The following is a 22,678-nucleotide window of genomic DNA, read 5'->3' on the forward strand; positions in this document are numbered from 1 at the left end:
GGAGTGTTCTTAATCTGTTTCAACCGCTGAAATGACCCATTTCTTCACGACTGAACATATTCTTCGGTCATCCACTACAAATGGTCTTCCATGGTCTTTCTGGTCATTTGCTATTGCTGAGCTCATTGCTATTGCTATTGTGTTTTTGTTTCTTACAATGTACCCATTGGCTGATTTTGACACACCCTGTGTTTTGGATATGTCTGTAATCAATTTGTTCTGAGTAAGAGTCAGTAAATTATTTACTAAAAACTACTCAAATACTTTTTGACTTACTTTTGTTTTTTGCTTTTCAACAAAAAAACATAAATATGAAAGCCAACTGAAATGAATCAGAAAGCTATATTTCTGGCAGGTACTTGTGATGCACATGATGTGATGCACAATACAATTCTGTTTGAGTTGAGCCTAAGTTCCTGAGAGTTTGTTGGAGCTCTGTTGTAGCTGTAGAAGTCTTTGCTGTGTAGAGCCACATCTTGATACTGTACTTGAGCTGGGCTTGTACTTCAGGAACTTGGTCTGCATGAGCTTTCACTCCCCCACAATTAAATTCTCCTGGACCTCTGGTTTAGATGGTGTTAAAAGACCTTCTCTGACTCAGTGGTTAATATGTGACATAAGCAGTATACCGTGACGAATATGACATCTTATTCGTGGTTACTGTTTCTGACAGACACCCACCAGATAGAATCCAATAATATAAGGGAAAAGCACACACTCCACCTATGAAAAAGACTGCAATGACACACTAACACTGACTTTTGAATGTTTGAATTTAAAAACACACTCTCATGATTCTTGAAGAGTTAAATATCTTAAGTTTAGCATTACTGTATCTTATAAAATAAATACAGGACCTGTTATTTGTGAATAGAATCTAAATATCTAAGTGCTGGTGTAGTAGTATGAGTATGGTCTGTAGAGTCACACCTTTAGCTGATGGTTGAGCTACTTCGGGAACTTGGTCAGGATTGGTCGTAAGAACTGCACCACTGTGTTACTGCCTGCATATGTGACAGTTGTTTGCTGCAATGGTTTGACAGCTTGTGATTTGTTTATTCTGAATAAGGGGTGTGACTGACCCTAACAGCACTGACTGTTGGTTGTGATATAGCCAAACAGTTTGGGGATAGGAAACCATGTTTTGTTCAGTTTTTTAAGTAAAGTAATGCAACAGTAACATGTCTTAAAAGTATACAACAAGTGCAGAAGCAATGGCTTTTTTTTCAGTAAAAACCTTTAGTCTTAAAGCAACATGCAAAAGCCTGCTTCACTAGGGTGCAAAAATAAATAAAAAACGACTAATTAGATTTGCTTTTAAAAGATACATTTTTAGTGTTCATATTATGCCAATTTTTATTTTTTTGTATCTTTTTCCAGAATTGTGGAGATTGTGTCTTCTAACTTTAAAGCTCTTCATCGAGTGGTATCCCCAGATGTGTTTGACACTGGTCACTTCTTCTGTGAGATGCCCGACAGTTGGAACTGAAAAAGATAAACGCACACACTGTGAGTGAGAGGGACACTAACATTGGCTGTTAATCTGTGAACCGGTCTATACACTGCATTCTCAAGTGCTCTACCGACAAGTGTTAAAGGAGACCATTTTAACGAGCCACAACCTTGAGCTGCTGGTTGGTGCGCTTTAGGAACTCGATCTCCTCCGTGTGCTTCTTATCCTCCATGACTTGTCTCTCCATCTCCCTCAGATTAACGGCCTCACACTCTGCCTCCATCTCCTTCTGCTGCCGCTCCAGGGCCCTCTTTTCCTCCTCCAGGTCCTGGATCTGCACGGGGAGGGGATGGGAGCCACTGGCTACAGCAGCACATTCATTCATGTACAATCTACTGTCATCCATTCACTCATAAACAACCTATTGCTCCCTGAGTGTGTGTCCATTCTACACTTAGCGGGTTCATGTTAGTGGTAAAATGTTCAACATGTTAAAAGTTTCTGGCTTCTTGGAGGATCTCAATTATGAGTGGCAAGGTTTAGACTGCTCTCTTACTGGCCAACTTGTTGGTGTAAAGAAAGGGGGCTGGGTTTCTGTTCCCTTATTATTCTGTGGAGCGAAGGTTCTCTCCTATTGGTCCAATTGGAGGATGGAGAGGAGCCTAACCCTCCATATCATTGGTCTGAGGAAGGAAAGGAACCAGTCTTCTGCATCGATGACACTGGCCCTGCTGTACCTGTTTCTCCATTTCGGCTTTCCCCTGCTCAGCGTGCAGCACCTTCCTGATGCCAAAGGCAACGCTGCTCTCATCCAGAGTCTGATAGGCGGCCATGCACATGCTGATCTCATCTCGAACCCGCAGCAATAGCAGCCCCCTGTCAGTGCAGTTTATGGTTTCCTGTCTGATCAGTTCATCTGTGGGAGGAGACCAGGACAAACTGGGCTTTGGTCTGGTGCTCTGAGAAGACGACAGATCCCAATGGAAATGCATGGTTGGATATGCCACGCTTCTATCCTGAATGGTCAGTGCAAGTGTAGCCATGTCCAGTTAAATTATTTTCCCTGGTGTTTTCATTGCTCGGATGGCACCTGCTCACCGAAGCACTGCGAGTACAGCTCTCTCCGGACGTCGCAGATCCCGGTCTCCCGAGCCTGCCTCTGCTGCAGCTTGAGATTCAGCTGCTCCTCCAGCTTGACCACGTCCATGCGCGAGCCCGGCGCGCTCGACACTCGCTGCACCCACAGGCCGCCGCCGTCCGACCACTCCCTGCAGCGGAAGCACGTCAGGGGCCAAGCTGCTGCGTCGCAGGACAGAGAGAGGCGCGGACAACGTGGGCTTACCTCGGCGGCAGAATGGCATGGAGGATCTCCTCAGTTTTCTCCTTTTTTGCATCTGCTATGGGGCACTTTGGTTTGGGTGGAGGGGGGACTGGGGAGCTTGTAGGTGGTGGCTGGGGGCTCCCTCTAATAGGGGGAGCTTGACCCTGAGAGGGAATTACATCATCACTGCAGGAGTTTCAGGAGAGGAAATTATATCATTGGCGCCCTGCTCTACGATTGGGGTGCCTCTTTGAAGACCAGGAAGTCTACTGCCCCAAGAGGAGCTAGAACAGAGCAATTTTCCATAAATATGAAACAAATGGGAATTAGGCATTTTGTACTAGAGGGGGAAATTATAATAATAATAAATACATTTGTTCTTTTCATAATGTTATGGATGTTTTGATATATTATATCATAGCACTATGATATAATGGCATTTTTAGGTGGCAAAAAACAGTATGGGAATGAACAAATAACCACTTAGAATCTTGAAAGCTCAGGCAAAGCAACTATCAAGAAAGTTCTAAATTTGAGATTTTAGGACAGCTGTATGGCTTGCTGTACCACCCCCTAAATGCTGCTAACCAAATGCAAAATATGCAACCTTGCTGAGCACAGAAATAGCAGTTGTTTCTGTGGAGTTAGTTGTTTGTATGTTTTGCATTTGACTATCATTTATATTTTTCATTTTACTGATTTTATTTCATTTATTATTTGTGAAAGACATTGTTCTGCAACCCTATGTATGAAATGTGTCATATAAACCGATCTAATTATATAAATTAAGTTTATTAGTAGTAGCAGCTGCAGACAGTAGCAGCTGTAAGTAGCAACAGCAGAGTCAGATAGTGCTGGGCTGGAGCAGAAGCCTGCACTCACAGTGGTCCTCAGTGATGACAAACACAATACTCAAAAATCAGCACTGAAGAAAAAATGCACATCAGCTATTATGATACGTTATGATCATGTCCTGGAGAGTTGCTGTGCTGAATGTTGTTAGGAATTGCATGTGTTTTTTTAGAAAGTAGATTTTAATGGACATCCTGAGGGCAGTCATCTCATAACACACGACTTTGAAGGAACTGAGTTTTTATTATGCTTAGAAAAAACACAATGCAATATTAGCAAGCACATTACCCACTTAGTGAACCCACCATGTTAGCACTGTAGCTCTCCTGTTTAACCACATGAACCATGAGAATGACGAGGAAATTAAAATGAATGCATTGTTTTTAGTTAATTTTATACAAAGCTATATAACATGATACAATCTAAAGGCTAACCAGTTTTAAGGGTACTTACTGCAACAAGAAAACAAAATAAAATATTATTGCTGTAAAAAAAATTTTAACTGAATAGCTTGTGCGTTCAACCCCAACTTGCTAGTAAATGAAATAAATAAACACCGTCCAAATCATTGAGTGCCGACTACACCGTGTAGAGAAAATACTATTCTTAGGAAAGGAGATAGAACTATTACGAATGTGTAATTGCCCATAATTGAAAAATAAGAAGAATTTAACTGTGTGTTATGTTGAGAAAAACTGTGATGTGCAAATTCGTGTTAATTGCGAACTAAGTTCCTTTTGATGAAAACGGGAGTCTCAAAACACATGCCTGATACTGTACACACAAATGCATAAACGATTCTCGAAATCCTGGTGGTGCTGTTTGATATTTTTCTGTGCGATAATCCAGTGGGGAAAATCCATTGAGTCAATAATTTTGATATAATCTGGCAAGCTGGAGCACCAAAACCGCTAAATTAAAAATACTCCCCAACCTTTTTTGTACCTGAGGTGTCTTCCTGGTCACCAACACTGGATCGTCATATTTCAGCAGAGAACCGAATGTGTATCCTTCCATGGCAGTACATTAAATTACATAGCAGTTAAATAAATAAACAGTTTAAACATGCATGTTCAGCTGCTGAATAACAATCCTGACCTGTTTTATATACCGCTACATTCCATTCGGAGATAAAAGTCTGCTTTCAATTGTGTTTAGTGACGTCACAGAAGCAGGCATATTAAATTCGATATTTCAGGTAAAACATCACAGTAGTCAGTCCAGCGAGAGCAAAATCTACGACAGAACCTAATCTCAAATTTATAAATACGTTAAACATATCGAAGTAGGACAATATTTAAAATAAATAATAACATAGACCTTTAATTCTACCAACATATAACTCTAACTAAAAATAATTCTGATTCCATATGTGCCCAGCAACAAGCTCAACTCCTCTAATCAAATTCTACTGTGACCCACAAGCCCATCTGAACAATCTGCTTGTCTTTTTAAAATTCTTGTAACATATCTGTCTTTAAAAGAAATTTGTAGCATATTTTTACTTTTCCCTCTATATATGCATGCAGGGATACTAACATAACTTTGTATTGTATGTGACAATATTTTAATTTAGTTTTTCATTTCATTAGTTTTTCTTGGCACAAAAACCACTTTACAAATAAAGTTTAGTATCATTCACCTTACCTCTGCCTGCAGGTCCCTATCAGTATACTGCCCTCTCACCCTTGCTCTCACTGTGAGCAGTTTCCCTTGTGTAATTACCACAGACCGTACCCCTCCCCTTTAGTTACAATGGCTTTTAAATGTGGCTGCTTTAGCGTTCTCCAAATGAAATTTGGAAGCGAGTTACAGCTCACTGTTTACGGAAGCCTCTCTGTTTTGAATTCGCTGTGCCAATTTTCATTGACATTTTTTTTTTATTGTTTTTTAAAATTTAGTTCACTTTCACTTTCACTTACTCTTCATATGTGTTGCAGGCAGTGTCATGTTTCGGACATGTGATTTACCATAAATACCTCAGACCAGGGTAACCACTTCTTTGCTGTGTGTATGGCTAAGAAATCAAGTTAGCTCCTCAAAGAGCAACTCTTGACTTGCATGCTAGTACAGAAAGTCTGATTAGACTATCCTTGTCCAGTTTTTCAACTCAATACTAGGACAACAAGACAATACTAGGTACAATGGAAGGTAAGTAATTAAGTAGTGATTTCTTTCAATCTGTGCTTTGTGTTTTAGGAGAATACGGATTTCTAGACCGTTATATTACTGTGCCGATGACATATACAGTATCCATGCCTATGTTTGTAAATGAAAGTCTACTAAATGTGCCATGATGTTCTAAAACAGGTTTCAGATGCTGGCTGTGTAGGACAAAGGTGTAGTTCTGATTTCAGATGTTGTTTTCCCTTGTGTAATTACCACAGACCGTACCCCTCCCCTTTAGTTACAATGGCTTTTAAATGTGGCTGCTTTAGCGTTCTCCAAATGAAATTTGGAAGCGAGTTACAGCTCACTGTTTACGGAAGCCTCTCTGTTTTTATTTTGCTGTGCCAATTTTCATTGACATTTTTTTTTTAAATTGTTTTAAAGTTTTTAAAAAATTTAGTTCACTTTCACTTTAACTTACTCTGCATATGTGTTGCAGGCAGTGTCATGTTTCGGACATGTGATTTACCATAAATACCTCAGACCAGGGTAACCACTTCTTTGCTGTGTGTATGGCTAAGAAATCAAGTTAGCTCCTCAAAGAGCAACTCTTGACTTGCATGCTAGTACAGAAAGTCTGATTAGACTATCCTTGTCCAGTTTTTCAACTCAATACTAGGACAACAAGACAATACCAGGTACAATGGAAGGTAAGTAATTAAGTAGTGATTTTTTTCAGTCTTTGCTTTGTGTTTTAGGAGAATACTGATTTCTAGACCGTTATATTACTGTGCCGTTGACATATACAGTATCCATGCCTATGTTTGTAAATGAAAGTCTACTAAAGGTGCCATGATGTTCTAAAACAGGTTTCTGATGCTGGCTGTGCAGCACAAAGGTGTAGTTCTGATTTTAGGTGTTGTCAAAGTTTTCTGTAAGTATGAAAGCCTTCTTTAAATTTGGCAGTGTCATACACATTGGCCACCTGATTATATACACTGAATTCATTGCACTTGGGACCTCAGTTAAAAACAGTGCGTGCTCACAAAATGGATACATACGCCTCTTTCCTTGGGGATTTGGGGTTCTTTTGCATATTTTGCAGACTGTAGAATTGGATTGCAACTCTGATAGCAAAGTAGTGGAATACAGATAAATGTCCTACGGACCTGTTTCACTCTGTTCCTATTAATTCATATCAAATAGCACAGCCTTCCAATAATAATATCCCTTTTCAAAAGACCAAGTAGTTCCTGTCTTTTTCGTGTTCGTCTGAAAATCTATATTTAACAGAGTAATGGTGGTTTTCACACTTTCTCGGTTTTATGTGCTATTTGCACAAGAGGCATTGAAGAAACACGATGAATACAGTATTAAATATGTCCGTTCTTTATTTTTGGAGAAATATGCGTTTTAAATTTATCGTGCGATTTTCAGCCGGTTGAGAATGTTATCGAAGTACAGTAACCACTCCCCTTTCCATGCCCCGTAAAGAAATCTGACCGGACAGACCGTACTGCTACAAGTGTGCTGTGAAGTTTAGGTAGCAAGCAACAAGACTGAATTCTTCTGACGTAATTTACATAGAAACTATTCGCTCAGATCGCCTAGTTTCACTCACTGTGGCCAAGAGGAATCGATAACGTTTCAGAAAATATATAACTTTAAAAGGTTTAATTCAATCTTCTACTGGGACTTTTGCCGTTTATTGAGGGTGTGAAAGAAAATCTCGGTGCCGCTGATTATAATCAAATGTTTTCCATATTTACCGTTCGATTGAGCAAGTACATTTTTATGGGTTAGTGCTTTCCAATTGTGCTATCTACTTCACATTAACCTTGTACGGCGATCAGTAAAGGCTAACAGCACAGCACCACTTAATTATTGTCACTTCTATCACCACTGTAATGAACTAAAAAAAGGCGACAAACTACCTTTTCTACCGGTTCGTAGCCGTATTGCCGGAGAAATGTATTGTCGAGTTCACGCGCATACACTGCTGGCGACATTCTAAAGCTCCGTTTTGCCCTCCCTACTACCAGTCAGATTGCTGTGATAGCGCATTCTAAATCGTATTTGGGGACCCATGTATAACTCGTGACCCATAGTTTGTGCCGCTGGCTTACAGGCAAGACAATGCAAATATTTGACTAAATTTAGGTTCACTTATTAGAGTGCCTTTTAAGGACTATTAGACTATCTCTGGTTGGTTATATAAATTTATAGCTAGCTAGCTAACGCATCCTAGCCTGTCTGAGAAATGATCATATCGCTGGTGACACATTCCATGTGTTAGGCTACATTCAGATTTTCAGCTCATGTCATCAGGGAGGTGGTATACAGTCCCACAGTACAGATGGATACAATTCAAGTGCTTTTTTTAAAATCCTAGAATCAATTTAAATGCTGAATGTGAGGTCCAACAATGTGATTTCAATTTGATGGTGAAGGGTTTATTCCAGGAGGTATTTACTTGGATATCTGTTTATATCAGTATGTTTTTTTTTTTTTTTTTCCATATATCTGACTTTCATGTTTGAAACTGTGCCATTAAAGTTCTGTGTAATCAAACAATTCAAAAATCAAACAAAAGTATTGTCATATTCTATCGTATCATATTTTGAATAATTATCTCATCACTGGCTGATCATCATAGTGCCGTGCCTTAATTATCATTAATTCCTGGCCATGGTAGTTTCTCTTCTTTGTTTTGTGTCTGACTCCATTCTCTGTGACAATTTAGTGGAATGATAAGTTGATTTTTTATGCATATCAATATTCTCCATGGGTGTTCCTTTAGTTGTGGGAGTTAACTAGGTGGGACACTAGGTTCATGCACATATGTAAAATTTCAAGTTAATCGTAATAGAGAAAATAGTGTGCAGGTGAGTGTATGGATAGTTTTTCTAAATCAGGATATTTTTGACTGTATGCATTTTTTTCTTTTATGCATACTTAAACTTCTAGTGTAGAACCTCCCCAAAATTTTGTAAATGAAGCCCCAGGTGTATGCTCTCCTGTGTATTTTCTAAATATTACTATTTATTTATTTTTTGAATGGCATCTTTTTCTCCTAGGGTCGCCGGATGTGAGGATTGTCCTGCTGGGTAAGACTGGAGCTGGGAAGAGCAGTGCAGGCAACAGCATTCTGGGAGAGGATGTGTTCTCAACATCAGATCAGGCAAACTCTCAAACCTCTAAATGTGAGGCTAAAACAAAGATTATTGATGGGAAGAAAATCACTGTGATTGACACACCAGGGTATTTTGCTACTGAGCGGTCTGATGAAGAGCTAAAACCTGAGATAACCAAGTGCATCGTAGAGTGTGCTCCTGGACCTCACGCCTTTCTTATTGTTCTGACTGTGACGAGGCAAACTGCAGAGGAGAAGAAAGTGGTGGAAGAGATTCTGAAACAATTTGGAAAGGAGGCTCTGAAGTATGCTGTTGTCATGTTTACCCACGGAGACCAGCTTGCAAACGGCAGGACCATCCACCAATTTGTGGATGAAAATGTCCACCTGAAAAGACTTGTCCGAAAGTGTGGAGGCCGGCTTCATGTCATCGATAACAAATACTGGAACAATCCCATTGCAGGCCAGGGTGATGAGACTAGAAATGCCAAAGAAATCAAGAAGCTGTGGAACACAATTGATCAGATGATGAAACAGAACGGAGGCAAGCACTATACCAATGAGACGCTCCAATGTGTGGCACGGGCCATTGAAGACGAAAAGGCAAAGGGGAAAACTGGAGAAATGGCAAAACAGAGCGTAATGAAAAGGATTTTTATTTTGGCAGCAGGTGTGTCAACAGGGGTTGTGTTGGGTGCATTACTTGGTGTTGTTGCAGTTGGGGCAATCCTTGTAGGTCTTGCAATAAAGGAGCGTACTTCACCTGATCCTGTAGTGAAGGCAGTCAAAGAAGGTGCAGTGGCAGCATCAGCAGCCACAGGGGTAGGATTGGGAACGGTATTTATAGCAGGGGGCGGCATGGGTGCGATTGTAGGGGGGTTAACTGGGGGAGCGAAAGGGTGGGAAGCGGAGACTGCGAGTGAAGCTGCAGAGAGAACCTTTCAAGCCATAACAGAACCAGCAATGGCTGCAGTGAAATTGGTTAAGGACAAAATTGCAGAGGAAATGAAGGGTTACACAAAAACGGGCAACCCTCCTTTCTAATGCTAACGTTTGCCAGAGAAAATGGGCAGGATTTAATCAACATCTGTTCTTAATTTTGAATCATAATTAAAAGCAAGAAAATTTTCCTCATTCACAAACACATTTTGACAAGATCAGTTAAAAATAAATAAGTAGCAAAAATGTATCAACAGTATTGTATTTCTTTCTTAACCTGAAAGCCATGTACTAGGGTTATTCAGAGAAAACAATACATGCATCTGTTCAACCAACAAAATGATCTGTATCTGTAATCCTGCACAACTGTTCCCTTGATATAGTCTAGTTGTATTTAGTCATTGTTTAAATTCCTATTGTTTTTTCCTGACCTGAAAAATTAAAGGAGACATAATGATTTGATTCTTCTCGTCATGATTATTGAGTAACTGAAACATCATTGGATATCATGTTTCTGTGGGGATTTAAAAGCAAAGTTTTATGAATGTAAAAATCTGAACGCTCTCTCTGCTCTCTGAACACTCTGAACGCTCTCCCTCCTCTCTGAACGCTCTCCCTGCTCTCTCTGAACACTCTCCCTGCTCTCTGAACGCTCCCCCTGCTCTCTCTGAACATTCTCTCTGAACACTCTCCCTGCTCTCTCTGAACGCTCTCCCTGCTCTCTCTGAACATTCTCTCTGAACGGTCTCCCTACTCTCTCTGAACATTCTCTCTGAACGGTGTCCCTACTCTCTCTGAACACTCTCCCTGCTCTCTCTGAACGCTCTCCCTGCTCTCTCTGAACATTCTCTCTGAACCTCTCCCTGCTCTCTCTGAACATCTCTCTGCTCTCCCTACTCTCTCTGAACACTCTCCCTGCTCTCTCTGAACGCTCTCCCTGCTCTCTCTGAACATTCTCTCTGAACGGTCTCCCTACTCTCTCTGAACACTCTCTGAACGCTCTCCCTGCTCTCTCTGAACATTCTCTCTGAACACTCTCCCTGCTCTCTCTGAACACTCTCTCTGCTCTCTCTGAACATTCTCTCTGAACACTCTCCCTGCTCTCTCTGAACATTCTCTCTGAACGCTCTCCCTGCTCTCTCTGAACACTCTCTCTGCTCTCTCTGAACACCCTCGCCTGCTCTCTATGAACACTCTCCCTGCTCTCTCTGAACGGTCTTCCTGCACTCTCTGAACACCCTCGCCTGCTTTGGTCAAAGCACAAGTGGATTGCACCGTGCCTCTCTCTCAAGATGCAAACAGGTTTTTGCACTGGGTCTTTACCAGAGACTGCTACTGTTCCATCCAAGATAAAGAGCTCAAAAGCAGAGTCAGTAGAGAAAGAAATAATTTTATCAATAACTAACGGTATTAATCAGCCCAACACTTTTAGGAGGTGATTGGGGTTTCAAGCTGGTTCTTACTGGCACAACTCTTTATATGAGGAATAGGTTTAAGAAAGGCAGGCAATAATTAAAGAAAAAAATTGTCCTGACATAATTCCTTAGTATGGTTGACACCTGTTTTTATATAAACCATAAATGTACCTAGTAACTAGCCTATATTTTTCAATTTTACTTGTCATAGTGTAGCCAGACTCGCAGCTTGCTGTTCACACAGTACTTCCCATGATTCCATTGACTCGTGACATTTATGTAGCAACTTTCATTTGACAAAATGATATCAGACTGGGCAACAGATCAACTAATTTCACATTAATGCATTTGTTGTAAAGTGAGATAATGTATTAGTGAAATTACGCCATCAAGTGGCGTTAGTTATTTTTGCCTCCCATTGTTTTCTACTAGAAGGGCAATACGTAAGTACAACTGTGGGAGCATATGTCGCCTGTTTCATGTTCAGCTCTGCGTTTCAAAGTTATAATTATCGGCTACAGGTATAATCATAAAGCAACTCCACCATTTCTTGCACATTGTTCCACTCTCCCGAGAATAATTTTTCTGTGTTTTATCCTTCTGGTGCCAATTTTTACTAGTCCTAGTGTAATTGATCTCAAAATTATTATTTTAACAAGTTAAAGTTGAATTGTTGATATCAAGAATTAAAATTATTACTAATCAAAATCGATACAAAACCGTGTTTTTTGCCAGGATTCAAACCTTAATTAGTTTACTTTTTCTTTGTTCTGGTGCTTTGCATCGTAGATAATGCAGTATAGTGGCACATAAACCGATATGGTTGATATTGCTATTTCGAAACTGACACCCTCTTGCTACGTCAACACTGCTCTTTAATTTGAATTATCTCGTGTTGTGCAGCAAGATTATTTGCACAGTGTACGCAGGTTTGTGCACTTGACTACGATGCCGTATGATTTACTTTCTTTTTTTCTCATTTCTCCCTTCTGGTGCCCCAACCGATTCCGAAGACCGTCTCGTGTCTAGAAGAGGGAAGTGCTCGAGCTCTGAAGACGTACTGTTAGCTAGCGTCTGGGAGTAGTAGCGTTGCAGCATCAATTGCCTGGATCCTTCCTGATTTTTTCGGTCAGTTACGATGTTTTTGACCTCATTGTCTCAGGACATTTACTCCGATGAGCCAGTATTTGTTAGCATACGTTAATAGATCTCTTTTCAATCCATACAAGCTTCTGGGAAAAGCTGTATCCAATGGCTATCTAGTCAGCTAGGCGTATTCAGTCTGGTTTTGTTAACACGCGGTGTAATGTTAGCCACTTTTAGCATTTTACTGTTGGTCACTTTGGCTAACTTAATGGTAACGTCGATTGTCGTTTGAACGGAAGGGCAGCTTTGATTGAAATGTTATACCGTTAGTTAAGTTACTTAATTAACTAAACAAATAGCCGTCTAGATCTGAATTTCCGGCTACGTTGTAACGTTACAATTCAACCTTACCGTTCGATTTTGTGTCAATTCCAAGCTAGTAGTATATTAGCCCGTTTCCGTCGGCGATTGTAAAAACATGTATAATGATAAACTTAACTTGCTACGTAGCAGACTATATCGTGTGAAATTGCGGTTAGAATATTTATTGGTTCGCTAATGGTAGGTATTAAGAACGTTTTCCATCAAATTCCATTTGACAAACATTTTTGGGGACATAGTGCATAGACATTGTGCATAACTAAATTGGCTTCCATTTCTGCGTTGTTGTCTCAACACGCATAGTATTCAACACTGCTGTTCATTTCTGTTTTGGAGGCAAGTTAGCCAGCCAGCTCCACTACGCAATATGTGTGCACGGAGAAGAGAGGCGGGGGATGTGTGTGGGATGTGGTGTTCAAGATCAATTCAGTAGCCTATATTGTAACGCTGGTTGAAAGGGTATAACTTGAGCGATTATATACCGGAATTGTGGCACACACTAAAAGTACTTATCTGTTTTATTACTGATAGGAGTCCAGGTTACACTTAAACCTGTCTGGCAATGTCCAGCACAAGTTGGAAACCGTTTGTATTCGGAGGGCTGGCTTCAGTTACTGCCGAGTGTGGTAAGTACTGAAAATACCTAAACATCTTCCGTTTCCTCTTTATAGCTTGTTGCAGAAATATTTTAACAACCTCGGTTATATCTTTCTATGTGTCTTAAATATTATAACGCTGACTACAGTCATTTCAGTAATAAACTGAAATTCTTCTATTCCGATTGTAGGTACTTTCCCGATCGACCTGACAAAAACTCGTCTGCAAGTCCAAGGGCAAGTCGGCGACAGTAAGTACAAAGAGATCCGCTACCGTGGAATGCTGCACGCCTTCGTGAGGATATGCAGAGAGGAAGGCCTCTGGGCTCTGTACTCCGGGTAAGGGTCCGTGCTTTTCTTACTTTGGCACAGTTACAGTTCACTTGGTGAATTATGAAGTATTATTGAGACGTGCTGTTTTCCAGAATCGCCCCGGCCATGCTCCGGCAAGCCTCATATGGGACTATAAAGATTGGTACTTACCAGAGCTTCAAAAGATTGCTGGTGGAGAGGCCGGAGGGTGAGTCAAAACATCAAAACATGCCCGACGCACTTTATCCCTTGTGACTTGTGGCTAAAAGTCAAATGTGGCATGATGCCGTAAGTGTGTCTCAAGAGTAACAAAAACAGCAGCACCGCTAACAGAGCAGTCGGCATGAAACAAAACAAAATAAGATTGTTAAAAATTGATATTTCTTATCTATGATCTTAAAGCAGAACCTCAATTCATGGTGCTTACCTTGTTATACTAGGTTTGTTTATTAGCATCATACTGATGCATTCATTGTGAATGCAAAATATGACTCAAAGCCCCAGGTTTGTCTATGTGGCACATGCATGTCTCTCATAATAAGGACTTCTAGTCATGATTCAATATGTCAGGTTATGTGATGTTTGTGATTGTTGTGCAATCTTGAGAAAGTGAATCAGTGTTAGTATAAAACGATATTTGTGAGCTGCTTTGCATTAATATAGTAGAGCATAGAAAGGGTAGAGTGATGTTCTCTCTCACTCACAGCCTGACTTGAAACCATTTGGCTTACATGCTGATATCAGATAAGAAATCCAAATTCACTTTTGCCCAGTCATAGCATTTCCCTCCTGAATTCAAGTCATTTTTCTTCATTTTTTGGGACAGTGTGAGATGGGGTCCTCAGAGTTTTGAGGCCTGCTCTCTCTCTCTGCTCTCTGGGTGAATGTGCTGTTTGTGGGACAGTATGAGATGGGGTCATTATAGTTTTGAGGGCCTGCTCTCTCTCTGCCCTCTGGGTGAATGTGCTGTTTGTGGGACAGTGTGAGATGGGGTCCTCAGAGTTTTGAGGGCCTGCGCTCTCTCTCTGTGCTCTCTGGGTGAATGTGGGTGAGAGGAAGTGCCTCTGCTGTCTGATTCTGATTCTTATTCTCTCTGGAGTGTGAGATGGTTCACTAAGGCTGTGATGGCTTGTGCTCTGTTCTCGCAATGCAGATGAAACGCTGATCACAAACGTGCTCTGCGGCATACTTTCCGGGGTTATCTCCTCCTCTATCGCCAACCCCACGGACGTGCTCAAGGTAAGATTGATGCAAAGATCGGCATGATTCAAAAAGCAGACTATTTATTTTACTTGTGTTGAGTTAAAATTTTCCGTTTATTCTTCGCAAATGAAGCGGTGACCCGTGTCCATCGTGAAAGAGGCCCAACCTGACTGTAACCTGCTTGTAACCTGTCTTTAACCTGCTTACACCTCAAGCCTTACAGTTAGGCAAATCCGATGGAAATGTATTCAGCATGCAGGTGTACTGGCATTGTCTAAATCGCTTCACACATTGCCGGGACAAATTCCGAAATGTGACAGCTGTAAGGTTTGTAGCATCTGATGATGTGATCTGCAACTGATATTATGATGCTTAAGCCATATTAACAGAAGGATAGGGTAAAAAAAAAATCAAGTATGGAGTAGAGGTCATAAGTTGGGTCAACGCTTTTTCCAAAGCAGTTTTCTCTGTTGCATTTCAGTCATTCTTCGTTCTTTGCTTGCTCGTGTTGGCTAGGTATCACAGTAGACCACGCCAGTTATCAACTTTGATGGGGCAGTTTCCACTTAAACTTGACGATGATTGGCAGCAAAGTTCCTACACTGTCACGTAGCGGTCGTGTGTTCCTACACAGGCTTGTGGCAGTAGCATGTTTTTATGCTGTTTTGTTATATTGTTTTATTAATCCCTGGGAAGTAACCTATGCACATAAAGTGCAGTTATATCACTTGCACAAAAACTATAAATAGAAAGCTGTTTATAATTATTAAATGTTATGTTAATATTTGCAGCTGGATTAGACTAATTTAAAAAATGGTAAAACAGATGAGTGGTAATTAATTGAAAAGATTAGACTGGAACGTTGGGATGGAATTGTATCATGGTCAATTTTAATGATATTCTCAGTCGTACCTGGAGGATGCTTGGCTAAACTTGTCTATATTAAGAGGCACACCTTTCTGCGTGGATGGTTTTGGTTAGAACAAGTATTATTTTTCTTTCTGTGGAATATTACAAAAGATTTTCTTCTGGTCATATACTGGAAATGACTCCTGAGGGAGTTTAGTCAAGTGTGCAGTTTTGCTTGGGGGTCAAAAATCTGAAGAGCTAATATTGGTATAGATAATAAAACCTGCTGGCAAACTCGGTCGAGAATCACAGTGTGTGTATTTTAAGGATCCATAATGCCACCCAGAAAGCCAATATTTGGAATGTGGACTATCTCTCTGGAGCATGTTTGGCACTACGCCAGGATCTGCAATCCCATTTTCAGACCGTGATCTGGGCTAATAGCCGACAATCTGCTCTCTTGTTGCCGGGCGTGGCAGTTGTCCTAGTTTGTGAAGTGTTTCTGTTCAGTTTCTGACCCACCATCTTGAAAAGTGACAGCGATAATTTGAATTGTAAACGTTGTTCATGAAAGGTCAGAGGGGTTCATCGAGGGGAGAGCCTGATGTAACATCACGGTGCGGTGCCTATTTTTAGAGGGGACTGCCTGTGCTTAAATATTGCCCCATGTCTGTCTCTGAGGAGCTCTCTGCTTTTTGCTGCGTAAAGCAGGGTCGTTTTCTGTGAAACAAGGTTTTAATTTCGCCTTTTTAGCAGTTTGACTGAGGGATGTGTGACAGCTTGGATACTGCGATAGCGGAATTTAATTTGCAGAAGCGCCATTTTTTAGGGGCGGCACGGTGATTCTGTGTCACCTGACAGCAAGAAGGTCCCGGGTTCGAATCCCAGCCGGGGCCTTTCTATGTGGAGTTTTCATGTTCTCCCCGTGCCCGTGTGGGTTTCCTCCGGGTACTCCGGTTTCCTCCTACAATCCAGTGACGTGCAAGTTAGGCTACTTGGGGGTAATCAACAGGGCATTGCTGTAAAAGAGAATGTGCAGTCAGTCAACCTACCCTGTATAAATAAAGTTACATTTTAAAAAGTTAAGTTAAAAAGCTGTGAGAGAATTGTGGTATATCCTGTCCACTAAAATTAATATCCCAACACTCTTCTGTGACAATGATTTTTTGTTTTATTTTGCAGAAGTGTAGTAAGCACTGTTAAGTCTGTTTGTGTCCAATTAGTTGTTCTTGTATGACTGTACATGGAGTTCCTGCTCACAGGGTTCTCGCAGGAAGAACAGATTGTGAAAACCACCAAGCTGTTCCTTTCCAATTTTCAGTAGGGCGTAAGATTTCTGGCTTGAACAGGAAGTGGAGGGATGATACTAATCTTACTGGAGAAAGTGCCAGTTCTCATGTTTTTAATCAAAGCTGCATTCAGGCCACATATTTTAGGCAGTGCCCCCCCTCCCCCACTGTTTTCCTCTACTGTCTCTTAATCTGTCTGCTGCTTTGCATACTTTTTTGTATCCATGGCAACATTAAATTTGGTTTCTTCTGTCTGACAGAGTTAGTTTTTCCTGGTCTGTGCAGTAGAACTGAAGTGTTTTAGTCATGGATACAACAGCCTGTTGATCCTGTAGTCAAGAGAAGTGTGATTTTAAAAATGTGTTTGTTTATTTAAAAGGAGAGTGGGCAGGCCCAGCCTCTCTCTGTATTTTGCTTTATTCAGGCAGATAGAAAGCAGAGGGGGTAACAGATAGGGGCGGGACCATAGCTCAGAAGATGCCACGGTGTGGTTTGGCCCCCCTGTCCCTGTGGTGTGGGGTGGGGGGGGGTGTTGTTTGGCATATGGTTCCACAGCCGGCTGCCCCATGGGCTGCCACTTGCTTCACCAGGACGAGTGTGATTGTTGAGGCTGTTAAATACAACAATCATCATACACCATCATGCTACTTCTGTCTTACTGCACAAAAGTATTCCGATGTCAATGAGTATAATCTGTTGCATGAATTTGTGTAAAAATTTGTTTTGGTAGTTGCATGAGATGATGTTGACATTTATTTAAATATGTTTAAGAGATGTTTGAAAGGCAATAATGCTTTGGAGGTTACCCTCATCCTAGGTCCTTTTGGTGCAACTGTGATGTCACTCGGTCACTTGCTTCATAATGCTCTTTAAAATGAAACGCAAGCATGGATGTGTGTTGTTTTTTGCGTGTATCCCCTTTAGTCATTTTGTTGTTTTAAGCTGCATAATATTTCACTTATTCCTGACTCATCGTCTGTATATTTGTGTGTGTGAAGTTTTAGTACCTGTTGCAAGGTTTTTTTTGTAAACACATTCAAGTGAGAAAACAAGATGCAGTGAAGTTTACAGCATCTGGATGGATGCTCAGACTTGCTGATTGTCATCGAGTGTTTTCTCCGTAGTTTTGCTTGCGAGACGGTCGGTTGTGAGACGAAACTGCTCGCTCTCGAGCTGGTTCATCTGGTTCTGCGGAAAGTGAGACCGTGGTGTTTAATGAGTTCTGTCCCCAGGCGTCTCACCCCGTTTGGCACTACAGGTGTGTTTTACCGCTCTGATAAGCACCCGCGTTTGGCAACATGTCGGGGCATTGCGTAGAGCTGTCTGGAGCTTTTACAGTCAAAACTTCCTTCGGTGTGTGTCCCCGAGGCTCGCTGCAGCGCGTCACGCGTGACTTATTATGCTAAAGGCAGCTGTATGTGACCTTCGGAGTGAACTGAATGACATCTTGAAGAAAGACTGGAAACAAGTGAGGCTCGAGTACCTTCAGCATAGCCACGACCCCGACGGGCTGCGGGTCACTGTTTCTGTACTCACACGGTCGTGTCGTTGTTCAATCAGATCCGGATGCAGGCACAGGGAAATGTCATTCAGGGAGGCATGATGGGAAATTTCATGGACATCTACCAGCAGGAGGGAACGCGAGGGCTCTGGAAGGTCAGTGTGAGTCCGTTACGCACCGGCGGCGTTTCCTGTGAGTTTTCCGGCTCTGTGAAATACAGTCATGGTGGCCATCGCAATTATTTATCAGACACACCTTCTGACCCGCCACCTGCTTGGTACACTCATGTTTCTTAGGGGCTTTTTCACCCACCTTTTGAAAATTTAAAGCTCCAATTTGAAATAGTGTTGCAAAAATAGTAATTGCATGCTGGACTACTCATTCTTGTCTTCCCTACTGGAGCACCGATTTGCAAGTGTTGCTGGAGAACATGGTACGTCACACCTGTTTATGATTAATAAGGACTTCTCGTAATGATTCACTATGTTACCTCTTATGATGTTTGTGATCGTTGTGTGGTCTTGGGATAGTGAACCAGTGGTAGCGTAAAATGCTACCTGTGAGTTGCCCTGCATTAATATAGAATGATGGTCCCTAACTCTCTCTCTCTTTCTCTCTAACTCTCTCTCTTCAGGGAGTGTCCCTGACTGCTCAGAGGGCGGCCATTGTAGTGGGGGTGGAGCTTCCGGTCTACGACCTCACTAAAAAGCACCTGATCCTGTCTGGTCACATGGGAGACACGGTGTACACACACTTCCTGTGAGTTTTGACTCCTATTCTCCCTACCCTTTTATCTGAGCATGACCCTATCTGCCCCTTTGAAACCCCTGCTGAGAACACTGGCTCCTGTTGGACGCTGTATAGAACCAAACTGTCTTAAAGACTCAAGTGCATGAGCTGGTGGTACACACAATAATACACCCCTGACCCACCACCACCCCATTTTCAAGATGTGTGTATGTGTTATTAGTCCTGGTCCCTCCTGTTCTGTGTAAAGAGCTAATTTGTAGGTTATATAATGTAGGTCATGTGACTGGCAGTAAAACTTTTCTCTTGAGCTGGGATCTGGGGGAGCGTTTCAGTTAAAGCGGCGATCGTTAAATGAGCAGCTGCCTGGACTGGGGTCGAGTGACCGTGATGTAACGGCCCAAAGGTGACCGCCTGACCCTCGCTGTCGAACCCAGGTCCAGTTTTGTGTGCGGCCTGGCCGGGGCTCTGGCCTCCAACCCGGTTGACGTGGTCCGCACTCGCACGATGAACCAGAGGGCCCTGCTGGGAGGGGCCAACGCGGGCTATAAGGGCACTGTGGACTGCCTGCTGCAGGTAATGCAGCCCAGCGGCAGGCTGGGCTACCGCGGGCCGGACGTCTCTGATCTTCTGAACTTTAACGTTTATTTTACTGTACTTACTGCTGATTTCTGTGTTTGAGTTTCGTAAGAAATGCAGGAATAACGGGAGGGGGTTGTGTCCTGCGTCCTCTCACTATTCTGTCTGTCGTTCCTTTTCCAGACGCTGAGGTCCGAGGGGTTCTTCGCTCTCTACAAGGGGTTCTTTCCTAACTGGTTGAGGCTGGGTCCTTGGAATATCATTGTATCCTTTGAATGCGGTGGCTGACGCAATGGATTAAGCATTTCCTCTTATTCTAATGATGTGGGCGATTATTGTTGCTTAACAAAGGCATAACTTTTGAGTCTAGTATTTTTAAGTCTTTTATTTGTTCAGCTCTGTTGGTAGAGGATTAATATTATGTAATGGGATTAGCTGGAGTTTAAGTTCATAATGCACTTGGGCAGTTTAGGCAAGCTGGGAGTGCTAACACTGGGGAGGGTTAACCTTGAGCGCTTCCCTCAGTCAGGACCAAGCGCAGTGGAGAAGTTGTGGTGGGCGTACCGCTTGCTGTGTGTCTTCTTTAACTGCCGCTCCGCGCAGTTCTTCATCACGTACGAGCAGCTGAAGAAGCTGGACGTGTGACCGGGACCGCCCTGCAGGGAGGCGGCTCTGCAGATCCGCGTGAGCCGATTGGCCGACGGGGTCCCTAGCGACGGCGGAATGTCCGGGTTCCTCCGGGAGAGGGACCTACCATCGCCATCGCCGCTCAGCGCAAGCGCTTTTCCCGACTGAACGCGTGTTTCTGGTCAAATAGCACGCTTAACTCCCTGGGAATGATGCTGTCCGCCCCTCCCCTCTTAATAAGGCGTTTTTATTCCCTCCTCTTGCAACTTGTGCACGTTGTGGAGTACAATCAGAAATTTTCTAGGCTGATCATTAACACGCGATGAGCACACGTCACTCAGCCGGAACTGGAGGGAGGTCCAGTTCCGGCTGTTGTGCGATGTTGCATTGCGGAATACGTGTGATCGCGCTCCGCTCAGAATGTCATGCCACGCACAGCGTAACCTTTCTTGCCTGTCCACACCAAGTGAATTATTTGTTACAGTTACAGTGTTTGTTATACCATATACCTTTGTGTGGCTTTACTGGAACCAAAGCACCTGTGATGAGTGAGGTTTGATTGCGATAACTGAGTTCTGCTCTGTTTTTTATGGCTATGACTTAACGGATTTTTAAATGATCCCAGTTGCTTGTGGAGGGGGGGGGGGGGAGGGGTCTGGGGTCTGTTTTATCTGCCATTCATTAGATAAGTCTTACTGTGCAATTTACTATTAGCGTAAGTTTTTTATGGATACAGTATTACATTTGGAAACGTCACGCGTTTATCTGAAGTTTGCTTTCCACAGGCGGGTTCAATCTGTGCTGCAGAATCATGTGCTGTGAACTCTGATGATTGCGCCAGGACGTAGAAAAGGATGTCCGAAGGTGCTGAACCACATGGCTCGCGGCGGTGTGTATTTCTGAAACTTTTTTTGACGGACATAGCTCTCCATTACTAGCTTATTCGTCAAAAGCACAAGACACTATTTCCATCCTGTTATAACACAGGTAGTAATTTGATCTGTAGAAACCGCAACAGAAATTATGCAGCTGTTTAACAGCAAACGTGCACGTTATGCTAATTATATGCTATATTGCTATATTTGCATTGGTGTATTTAAGTTGTGCGAGCAGGAAAGGCCTTGTATGCTCTTTGTGCATATTAGTGTCTCATAGCAACCTTTGCCTTTACTATTTTTGATTGTTATGTAATACATGTAAATGCACAGTGGGCAGGCATATGAGAGCTAAGGAAACCTAACCCGGTTTCATAGCTCTGGCAGCCTTCCAACGTACACTCGCACATTCTGTACCAGATCTACCAAACGGTACTGTTTATGAACTGCTGAAACGTTACTGCTAAATATTACTCGACGCCTCTTTAACTTTGTAGTTACTTTCTCATAGGAACCATGTGGACCAAGAGCTGTACATGCAATTGTTAGACTCTGAGGTGTCTGTTAAGGAACCAGTTTATTGCTGAACAATTATTATATTCATTATTATTATTATTATTATTATTATTATTATTAAAATGTATCACAGACTTTTTTGTATCTATTTAGGTTCTCTGAATATTTGTCCCTTTTATATTCTTGTGGGGATCGTTTTGTAATGGACAGGACAGCTGAGAGAATCCTTGCCTGTACCAGTTAAAGAGGACTGGCTTTTCCAATTTTTTTTGTTTTTGTTTTTGTTTTTTTTTAATACAGTGTGGTGTGTGCCGTGTATTTAGAACTTTGGGTATTGTGCTGCATTTGAGAGAAATATGGTTTTCCTTGTTTGGTATATAAGTGCTTCCTGTCAGTGGGCTTCCTTACAGGGGAACGGAAGGACTTCTCTCTGACCATTGCTGTCAGATCTCCTCCTGTGCTGAAGTATTTGTTATGTAATAACACTCAGTACTGTTGAGATCAGAAGGGCTCACTGCTGAATGTCATGGGATGTGGAGAAGGGGATCGCCTGTGCATTTAAACTCCTCTGCTTGCCGGGTACGGACAGGCCGGCTGCTCATGCCATGAAACCTGCCCCCCCTTCTTGGCTTTCATGCCACAAATGCCGGATGCTATTTTTTACAGAGAGAGTCAGGAAAGGCTACTGAGCATGAATGTACAGACTATGAATCGCAATTTGAAAGTGCCAATGGACTGCTACAGTTCATTTTTTTGATTGAGGTTTATTCATAAGTCTGTGTTTTGTCTCCAAAGAGGCTTAAAGCTTTTTAGTAAATCTTTGAGATTTTACTTGTTCTGATCCTAAAGCCCTTGTTTGTGCAGGTGAACCTTCAGGATAATATGGGTAAGATTA

General features: G+C 42.1%; 3 protein-coding genes across 8 annotated transcripts; 2 read left to right on the forward strand and 1 right to left on the reverse strand.

Annotated features, from left to right (window-relative positions):
- Nucleotides 1-1,397: 1,397 nt before the first annotated feature.
- Nucleotides 1,398-3,172, reverse strand: LOC135240849 (axonemal dynein light intermediate polypeptide 1-like). 3 transcript variants are annotated; one of them, XM_064310852.1, is made up of 5 exons: nt 2,796-3,172; nt 2,552-2,721; nt 2,191-2,369; nt 1,623-1,787; nt 1,398-1,485 (listed from the first exon to the last, which is right to left on the reverse strand). In XM_064310852.1, the coding sequence occupies exons 2-5, from the start codon at nt 2,658-2,660 to the stop codon at nt 1,453-1,455; spliced, it is 486 nt and encodes a 161-aa protein (XP_064166922.1). In that variant the 5' UTR covers nt 2,661-2,721; nt 2,796-3,172; the 3' UTR covers nt 1,398-1,452. The 3 variants fall into 3 exon arrangements, with proteins under 3 accessions (XP_064166922.1, XP_064166921.1, XP_064166920.1); XM_064310851.1 differs by having other exon boundaries at nt 2,552-3,172; XM_064310850.1 differs by lacking the exon at nt 2,796-3,172 and having other exon boundaries at nt 2,191-2,688.
- Nucleotides 1,404-10,269, forward strand: LOC135240848 (GTPase IMAP family member 4-like). Of its 3 annotated transcripts, none has more exons than XM_064310847.1 (2): nt 1,404-1,509; nt 8,813-10,269. In XM_064310847.1, the coding sequence occupies exons 1-2, from the start codon at nt 1,437-1,439 to the stop codon at nt 9,910-9,912; spliced, it is 1,173 nt and encodes a 390-aa protein (XP_064166917.1). In that variant the 5' UTR covers nt 1,404-1,436; the 3' UTR covers nt 9,913-10,269. The 3 variants fall into 3 exon arrangements, with proteins under 3 accessions (XP_064166917.1, XP_064166918.1, XP_064166919.1); XM_064310848.1 differs by lacking the exon at nt 1,404-1,509 and adding an exon at nt 5,315-5,777; XM_064310849.1 differs by lacking the exon at nt 1,404-1,509 and adding an exon at nt 6,226-6,445.
- Nucleotides 10,270-12,193: 1,924 nt separating this feature from the next.
- LOC135241142 (kidney mitochondrial carrier protein 1) lies at nt 12,194-20,582 on the forward strand. Of its 2 annotated transcripts, none has more exons than XM_064311295.1 (10): nt 12,194-12,350; nt 13,221-13,315; nt 13,477-13,624; nt 13,711-13,805; nt 14,751-14,836; nt 18,499-18,594; nt 19,074-19,198; nt 19,624-19,762; nt 19,949-20,029; nt 20,369-20,582. In XM_064311295.1, the coding sequence occupies exons 2-10, from the start codon at nt 13,252-13,254 to the stop codon at nt 20,408-20,410; spliced, it is 876 nt and encodes a 291-aa protein (XP_064167365.1). In that variant the 5' UTR covers nt 12,194-12,350; nt 13,221-13,251; the 3' UTR covers nt 20,411-20,582. The 2 variants fall into 2 exon arrangements, with proteins under 2 accessions (XP_064167365.1, XP_064167366.1); XM_064311296.1 differs by lacking the exon at nt 12,194-12,350 and adding an exon at nt 12,370-12,869.
- Nucleotides 20,583-22,678: the final 2,096 nt, after the last annotated feature.

This window comes from Anguilla rostrata, chromosome 15 (genome assembly GCF_018555375.3).
Source record: "Anguilla rostrata isolate EN2019 chromosome 15, ASM1855537v3, whole genome shotgun sequence".
NCBI lineage: Eukaryota > Metazoa > Chordata > Actinopteri > Anguilliformes > Anguillidae > Anguilla > Anguilla rostrata.

Coding starts and splice junctions, on each gene's coding strand:
- LOC135240848 (XM_064310847.1), top strand. CDS start 1,437: ATGTGTTTGACACTGGTCACTTCTTCTGTGAGATGCCCGACAGTTGGA. Junction 1,510..8,812: donor AAAAGATAAACGCACACACT/GTGAGTGAGAGG, acceptor TTTTTCTCCTAG/GGTCGCCGGATGTGAGGATT.
- LOC135240849 (XM_064310850.1), bottom strand. CDS start 2,496: ATGGCTACACTTGCACTGACCATTCAGGATAGAAGCGTGGCATATCCA. Junction 1,788..2,190: donor AAGCCGAAATGGAGAAACAG/GTACAGCAGGGC, acceptor CTCCCCGTGCAG/ATCCAGGACCTGGAGGAGGA. Junction 1,486..1,622: donor GCACCAACCAGCAGCTCAAG/GTTGTGGCTCGT, acceptor TATCTTTTTCAG/TTCCAACTGTCGGGCATCTC.
- LOC135241142 (XM_064311295.1), top strand. CDS start 13,252: ATGTCCAGCACAAGTTGGAAACCGTTTGTATTCGGAGGGCTGGCTTCA. Junction 13,625..13,710: donor CTCTGGGCTCTGTACTCCGG/GTAAGGGTCCGT, acceptor GCTGTTTTCCAG/AATCGCCCCGGCCATGCTCC. Junction 13,806..14,750: donor GCTGGTGGAGAGGCCGGAGG/GTGAGTCAAAAC, acceptor CTCGCAATGCAG/ATGAAACGCTGATCACAAAC.